We start from the raw sequence: 8,608 nt of genomic DNA on the forward strand, positions 1-8,608 counted from the left end.
CCTCAAACAAAGTGACAGGATTGTGTTGTGTCATAGTTTATGAGTCGGTTGTTCCTCAGACACTCAAATACATTCTCAGAATAACAGAGAAAGTGATTCCTTTTTTTACGTCCCTTTTTAAAACGCCGGGAAGATGAATGTACGTGTTTGAAAATAAACACAGAAATATGTTGGACATGTTAACTCTAAAACACGGCCTGGGCCTTTTTGTTTGGTTTCGCTGCTTACACTGTACACACTGGTCCAGCATGTGGGCTCACACTGCACATTAACACAAAGCCTCAGCTCAGTATTGCCCAGCACGTGTTTTCATCAAGTGTCTTCAACCAAAATGGGACATCTTTGAAGAGTACATAATCAATATTGACACTGATGAATCTTATTGTCTTTCTCTTAAATATATATTCAGACATGGTGTGTTAAAGAAAGGCTCATAGGTCAGCTGCTTCAGGTTTGGCGTGACTCGTCACATAAATGTGCCACAAATGCAACAAAGCAGATATTTTGAGGACAACGTGACCTTTCCTTTCCTCGGCCTCATGTCACTCTGCGTGCAAACACTGCTCTCTTCCTGTTTTTCCAGCTGCATTGATGAGTGGTTCGAGGTGAACAGATCATGTCCGGAGCATCCATCTGATTAAAGCTTTGTTTGCACAGGTAATGTCTCCAAGGTGTGCACTTTTTTTTATCTCAGAATGTTTTAGCTATGAGGGTTATCTGAAGCCCCTTTCACACTGAGGAAGAACCCACGTTTAATTTGCGAATTTAGTGTGTCCGCTGTTCCTTTCACACTGACGATCCGGGCTGGGGTGTCAACTCGATTCGCCATTCGACCCGCGTCGGACCCTAGTCTTTTTGCCGAGCCGAATTTGATGTGAAAGCAATTGACGTGGGATGGACGTGGGCGTGGCGTGACGTGAGGAGTTTAAAAGACAGAATGGTTCCAGTGGTTGTCGAAAGTTTGTTACCTTGCGCCTCACATGTGGCTCAACAAGTTCCACAACAAAGTCGAAGGTTTGCCGCGACATCCGAAAATGCTTTCTCCACTCGTCGTCGTCAAAACTGTTCAGAGCATTGGACCAAAACACCAACCCTTGTGGTCTTGCCATCTTCCACACTCTTCTTGCAGAGCCATTTGTGTTCAGAGCCATGACAGCTAAACGTCTTCGTCGATTGCGTCGACGCTGTTCGCGTTCTTCTGCTTCAAATTGTCGATGGATTTCCTCAACTTGGACATTATAGTGCTCTTGTATTACAATTGCGTGACCGAACAAACAGCCAGCAACAAAAACAAGTCCTCAAGGTGTCCCGCCATCGCTGGTTTGAAAAATTTGATGCAGACAGGTGTATTTAACCCTACCTCCAACGCATGGCTTGTGCCTACGTCATTGTACACGCCCAGCATTTTATGTGTTTCGTGTGACGCTCTGCCACTAGGCAACGCCCCCTGAACTCGGCTTCAGGCGGCATGGATCACCTATTACGCCAAGCTTTCACATTGCTGGACGCGGGACGAAGTGGCAGTTTGGACCCGCTAAGGTAGCGGATCTCAGTGTGAAAACAGCTTGAGACTCTCCTGGGGCGCTAATTGCACTTTGATGCTTTGTATCTAATTTGGTGTTTTGTTTTGTTTTTCATTTGATGACAGGTACCCCATCTTTAGCAGGATCTACAAAACTAAATGCAGATCCAAGGAGACTGCTGGACACTGTGACCACTGTGATCTGCACACTCCACCCCACGGCTCCCTCCCACTACTGTAGTACCGCAGTGTGCCAAATCTCATTCGAGCAATTTTCAGGGATACAAACTTTGTGTTTGTTTGAGTTGCACATGCATGCTTGACTCTGAGTGAACAGACTCATCTCCACCTCACACCCTCTCCATCCCTGACCGTCAGGGCATTACAGCAGGCAAAGTTATTTTGCTGGAAGGTTAAGTGTACACCAGGACAGTGGAGGAGGTGGATGTGGTCCTGGGAGGGGGGGTGTTATGGGTCAGCTCAACGGCAGGTGACCTGCTTTGACTCCCCTCCACCATGAGGATGGATTTCTCCTTGTGCCTTGTTGTAGTGATGCCCGGTGCACAGCGGGGCGGGTCACATACTGTCAGCAAAGCCAGTTGGAGCTGCAGGAACATCTCACCATAACTGCCATCCAAGCAACCAGGAGAAACAAGCCAGAGACCGTCTGACTGCAGCTGCTGCTCCCCACAGCTGATGGTGCCAAACAGCTGTCAACTGTGAATATTGTCATAATGTCATCAGTGCTTTTTAATCATAAACCACGAGCTGGAGGTCTTCAGGTATAGAGGCCTGACCCCCAACTCTTACCAGCCTAAACCCACCGCAGTCTGTTATTGGCAGCAGGAATGAAAATATAGAAAAAAGGTTTCTATAACAAGAAATGTCCTTTTTAATGAGATAAAAACATGTTTTTTTTTCTGTATTACAGTTATTACATTAAAAATAAAATGAACAAATGTATTTACATAGTAATTTAATGAAATTTGAATCTAATCACGATTAGGTTTTCATTAGAGCAAATAGAATAAATAAAAATAATACAAATAAGCATAGCTTTTTATGATGGTGTGACATAACATAATGGGAGTTGAGAGACTAAATCAAGTTATTGTAAAAACAGATGTTTTGATTTCACTCTGTAAACTGAATTCTCATGGTTCTCGTTTCATAGTGATAACACTTTAAGCAGAGGATGTGCCTTGTTTTCTGGGAATAATCACATTCAACAAGCACATGTCATCATCCGTCACTGTCTAATGACACGGATGCAGAATGTGGTAGTAGCCCAGGTGTTCATGACCACTTCCTCATGCTTCTTCTGGGGGCATTCCCAAGCTAGGAAGGTCACATGATCTCCGCAGTATAATCAGAGCTTGACCCGGGGTTTCCTTTCAGCTGAATACGCCTGGAGTCCATCCCTGGTGAGGTTTCCAGATGGTACCTTTGGTTAAATGTCGTTAGAAGCTGGTGAGAGCACAACAGTGAAGTGGTTACTGCTGGCTCACAGCAGCGAGCATTCTGCTTTCAGTTGACCTGCTCGCTTTGTCTGATCAGAGTATGGTGTCACATGAATGATTTCCCATTCTGACAAAAATTGGATGTCAAAGAGAATATAACCACATCAAGAGGATCCTTTTTTTGTCCCAGGAATTTTTGGCACAAGTGGCCTTTCTTTGAAAATGACTTGACATAAAAGAGGATAGAGAGAGATGAATGACATGCAGCAAATGGCCCGAGTCGGTACTCAAACTCAAACCCGGGCCAGTTGCGTTGGGGAGCTTGAAGCCTCTGTACATGGGGCGCCCACTCAACCACTTCAACTACCCGGCGCCCCAAGAGGATCCAGTTTTTAGTGGAGCAATTTCTTTCTTTCTTTGTTTTGTGTGATCAACTTTAATTTTGACCAGTTTTGTGATACTGCTGAAAAAAAATGGCTTCAGTTGTTTTCAGTAAGTCTGTCAAACTCTGATGTCATTGGAGAAGGCTCAACCGCAGATAAAAGAAAAACAGAAGTCTATATTTGCAGTTTGTTTATTCTTATGTAATCCAAAAGAGTAATAAGTACACATCTTTAAATCCAATGCTCAAGTTCACTTTAGTGGAACTGAAAGTCTCGCTTGTTTAATGACACCGCATTAATGAGAGTGACTTTAGAGATCTTTTACATTATTTGTAAGTAGGGATGGGAATTGATAAGATTTTTACGATTCCAATTCCATTTTCGATTCTGCTTAACGATACGGTTCTTTATCGGTTCCTTTATCGATTCTCATTTGGAGAAAAAGGACAACAAACCAGTCGATTAACATTAACTTTGTTTAGTTTAGAAGTAACACGAGTCATGACCTCACAAACCCAACAACGGTGAGGTCCATATTGATCTATCATGGCCTGGGTAATTTAACTCTTCCCTGCTCTGGTGAAAGGAGAAGCTGGAGGTAGACGTGAACTGGGGGTAGTACCACCAGCCTCTGGGTCTGAGCCAGTCAGGCTCTGTCTCTCATGATTTCATCTAAATGTAATGCCTGAGAAGGCATTCATTTAACCTTAACCGTTACTAATAGCAGGTTTTACAATGAGCGCAAATGGCACTAACATGATCGGCAGTGTTTGTTAGTTAGTTAGTTAGTTAGTTACCTGCAGTGTTAGCCGAGGACATGCTAATGTTGCTAACGTTGCTGGGTTCAGATTCACCAACATTAGTCCGGAGCAGATCGAAAACGCGACATTCATTCATAGTTATTGCATGTTGGTAGTATTTCCTCCTTTTGGTGAAATATTCACTTTGCAAGTTGCCCTGTTGTCGTCTTTTTTAGGGATGTGTAACCAAACTTTTGAGCGTTTGTACCGCTTGGGCGCCATGTTTACTGTTGACTGCTGGCTGCACTGGACATCATTCGCGCCCACTGGAATCGATAAGGGAATCGTTTGCAAAATCGCCAAACGATTCCAAGGAATTGAAACACTGGGAACCAGTTCTCAACAAGAACCGGTTCCCGATTCCCATCCCTATTTGTAAGAGGTTCTACTTGAACTGTGTGTTGTGACTTGGAAGCTGTCATCATCTGGGAGGAACTCAGTAGGGTTACAGCCTGACTGTGCCATCAAACTAGACCACTGTGTTTCTGCTTGGCGGTCAGTTTGGGATCTAGATTCCAGGACACTGATGTTGAGTCCTGGCAGCTCCAATCAAAATGTTTCCTCTGCATAAACTGGCTGGAGTCCAGCATCCCGTCAGGTCCGTCTTAACGTCTTGACCTGACACACTGAGCCAGCCTGGTTCAGAATTGGTTTATCTAAAGAAGTCATGTCAGATCAAGAGTATACAGACTTTAAACTTTTTTTTTTTTTTAAACCCTCAGTTTTTTGTTTTTTTTTCAGATTGATTTCATGGACAAGCCAGTTTATAACTTGACAGCATATGTCAGAGGCTTGAGTTTCTTGGAATTTGTCATCCATTTCCTCCTAAACCTCTATTTCTGTGACTCCAGTTGTGAATGTACTGCTTGTTCCATCATCCTAAAGACCGTTTTCATACTCCATGATGAAGACAGGAGGATGTTGCTCAACAAGAGGGGAAGTCTCAACACAGCGACTCTTTTTGTTTCCAGGTAGGAGAAGCATGATGGCGGACAGAAGCCTTTGTCTCTGAAATGCTCATCACTGTACACGTGCAGCCATTGAAACATGAATGTTAGCCAACTCATATATTTCTGGAACAGGCAGACTGCAGCAATTCAATAGGCATCTGTAGAGAACCAAATCCACTTCTCCCTCACAGCCTATCAGGCTACGAAACAGTCGGTGGAGAGATCTCAAAATTTTTCGTTTGTACCTAGAACTACACGTGTTCTCATGGTGTGTCCATAACATAGCATCTTAGTACTTTAATTTTAACCTCTTATTTTGATCTGGTAATAAAAAAATTAAGCAAATGTAGCAGCAGCTGAGTTAGTTCATGATGGAGAAGAATTACACGGATAAACTGCTAGCTTAGTTCATCTCAGTCACTGCCATCTCCTGTTGTGACTACATTTTGGTGGTTTAGGTTTTTAAATACTGTGTATGTGCTGTATGGAATGTTATAACTGGTATCATACCAAATGGGACAGACAGTAGCAGAGAACCACTCGATTCCTGTGATCTGTGGATTGTAAATAAGAGTCAGCTTCTAATAAATCAGAAAACTGAAATTGTGTTACGGCAGGATACTTTTCATGGTCCAAGTAAAGTGTTTGATTTTAGACGTGCATTTTTTTTATAGTTCTAGTGTTTGCAGGTAAAGTTATCCTTATAACTTGCTTTACATGTTACTGTTGACTTCCAAATTCCAGTATAATGTTCATACTATGATTTTATGTTGGTTCAGCTATGCTAACATTTCAATTTAAAAGGTCAGCTGAGAATTTCTGTCTTAATATCTGAACTGCATATAGTAATCAGTTGATAGCTCAACACAAATAATTTGAGTAATTTACAAGCAGAATTGCTAACCAATTGGTAGTTCTCGTATTTGCTGCCTTTAAAGTGTCGTAACAAACTGAATAGTTGTTTCTTTGGTTTGGTGAAGACAATCTTTTTTTAAGGGTCATTGTTAAATTTAAGAAAATTTTGAGGTTACCTTTATTGTTACCCATTGTGCGTTCCATTCATTACAGAGCAGAATTCCATAAACATAACATTGTTTCCACACCTCATATGAAACATGCATTCTATTGACAGAGTTGGAAGGCATAAAAAACTAAAAGGAGACATTTGAATAATATTTACAACAAGATTAATCCTATTTCTATCCCTTGAATAAGAATTAATGGAGTAGTTGTTTGTCAGTTTCGGGCTAAATAAGTATGCAGAAGTTCACATCTTTCTAACAAGATAACGTTTGGGATGGGTGAAAGGATGAAAAACATAAGAATCCTTCCATCATGCAGCCTTCTCCCCTTAAAAGTGTTCATAAAGTCCCAGTCATGCAAGGTTTGAAGGTCTTTTGTATAATCTTGAGTTCAACTTTATGGAACTACAACTGGACTACTGGAGTCCCTTTAAAGCACATAACCTCACATTGTTTTTGAATGTTTGTTAACTTGTGTCATTCTCTGGATGGGAAGACCTGAGGGCTCACACACACACACACACACAGTGGTGGTGCAGCACCTTTCTGCAGTGTAAGGTGGGGGCATTTATGGGGACTTTCCTCTTTCATTTGCGTTTGTAGCAATATTGTGAGCATGTGCCTGATTGATGTCACAGGCCTCATTCTACATAGCTCACTATAACCTGACTTGCGATGTTATTGCTGATCTTTTTTCATGTCTGATCATAGAGCTGATTTTTGTTCACAGGTTTGACCCTGTCTTTCAATTTCTGTCTGAATTTGAGCAGAAATGTACAACAGAGCTGGCCTTAATAGAGTCATTATAGCAATAAACTTAATTTAATCATGAAATTAAGTTCACAAACTTTTGGAGCTGCTTAACTTCTATGAAGTTTCTGTTAATAGAAATATACTAATCCCAACAAAGAATGTTTTTTATTTGTGCAGTTTTAAGAATTAAGTTTTAACAAATAATTTATGATTTATATAAAAATGTAAAAAGAACAAGAGGAGTCAGAAATCATTGTAGAATCATTATGTTGGGCTTTTGCTGTGGACATGGAGGACCTTCTGTGTCATTCCTTATTTTAGAGATACTGAAGAAGCCTCTTCTGTTCTCTGCTTGGTGGTCACACCAATGTGTTGTGTAACACTGTCATCACAAACAGTTTTGAAACTTGTGTCACAAAATAATGCATTGAAGTCTGGGGAGCCTAGAAAGGAGGGGCGGGGACCATTGCTAAATAATCTGTCGCAGAAATTAACTGACTGATTAACCAAATACAAATCCATCATCAGTCTTCATTGTCTGACAGCAAAATGGTGCTTAACATTTAATGATAAAAATGCAGATACACTGACTGGTTAAGCAGCAGCTTGTCTGTTTGAAAGAGTGTGCTGTGTGCGAGGCACTGAAGATAATATACAAGAGCCAGTATAAAGCTAGTCTGGTACATTAAAAACAGTTTTACTGTTTATTTCTCAGCATTTTGTGAATCACAACAAGCATTAGATGTGAGCTGTAACAGAGTGTATGCTGTTCAATACGAAAATGACAAAACATGAAAACAAGACACAGGAAACTTGTCTTTTATGTACATGCAAGTATAAAATAAAAGATCTTTGGAGCTTGTGTTTTTTTTTCTGCTACCAATCTAATGTGGAGTTCAGTAAAAGTCGTTCAGGAAGTCGTTCCTTTGTGTCAATGTGTTCACATTGTTTCAATTGTCTCATTTGGTCTCCAGTTACTCGAAACCAGTAAATTACAAGGCCCACTGCACATATCACAGTCAGTCTATTATTCACTGTTAGTGCTACGGAGCCAGGCAGGGAGAGTCCAATGAACAATGCTAATGAACTGCATTGTATTTCATCAAGATGGAAAGCTAAAAAAATAAAAAAAAACAGCAAAAACACTGTGACGTACAAGATGAACTCCTGAATCTCATCTGTCCATCTTCAACAGATGACAGCTGAACGATATTATTCAGGTGGTCCTAATGCTACGATTTCTTGGGGAATATTTTCCATATAACACAAAATGTAAACATTATAAAAACACTGTTTTTACAATTTACAGTTACACTGGTTTATCAAATCAAATCAAACTTATTTGTAGCATATTTCATGTACAAAACAGTTCAAAGTGCTTTACATAAAATAAAAGCATTGCAGCGGGGAGTGTAAGAAGCATTAAAAATACATAAAAGGATATAAAGAGAAACAAATAAAATAATTTAAATGAATATAAAAAACAAGCAACAGTCCAGATAAATTCAAAGATAGCATGCAGATTTCATGCATAGACACATGAGAAAATAAATGTTTCTAACCTGGATTTAAAAATGTCTACATTTGGTGAAAGTTTAATCTCCACTGGCAGTTTGTTCCACTTGTTTGCAGCATAACAGCTAAATGCTGCTTCTCCATGTTTAGTCTGGATTCTGGACTGGACCAGCTGACCTGAGTCCTTGGATCTAAGAGCTCTG

General features: G+C 40.6%; 1 protein-coding gene across 2 annotated transcripts in view; it reads left to right on the forward strand.

Moving 5' to 3' along the window:
• The window catches only part of znrf2b (zinc and ring finger 2b), a 54,303-nt gene extending 46,272 nt beyond the window's left edge, over positions 1–8,031 (forward strand). The window contains exons 4-5 of one of the 2 annotated variants that reach the window (XM_075464721.1): positions 584–671; positions 1,649–8,031. In XM_075464721.1, the coding sequence (XP_075320836.1) occupies positions 584–641 (58 nt within the window). In that variant the 3' untranslated portion in view covers positions 642–671; positions 1,649–8,031. The remainder of the gene's footprint in view (positions 1–583; positions 672–1,648) is intronic. The other variant, XM_075464719.1, reaches the window with a different exon arrangement.
• Positions 8,032–8,608: the final 577 nt, after the last annotated feature.

The sequence above is a fragment of the Odontesthes bonariensis genome, chromosome 5 (assembly GCF_027942865.1).
Source record: "Odontesthes bonariensis isolate fOdoBon6 chromosome 5, fOdoBon6.hap1, whole genome shotgun sequence".
Classification (NCBI taxonomy): Eukaryota; Metazoa; Chordata; class Actinopteri; order Atheriniformes; family Atherinopsidae; genus Odontesthes; species Odontesthes bonariensis.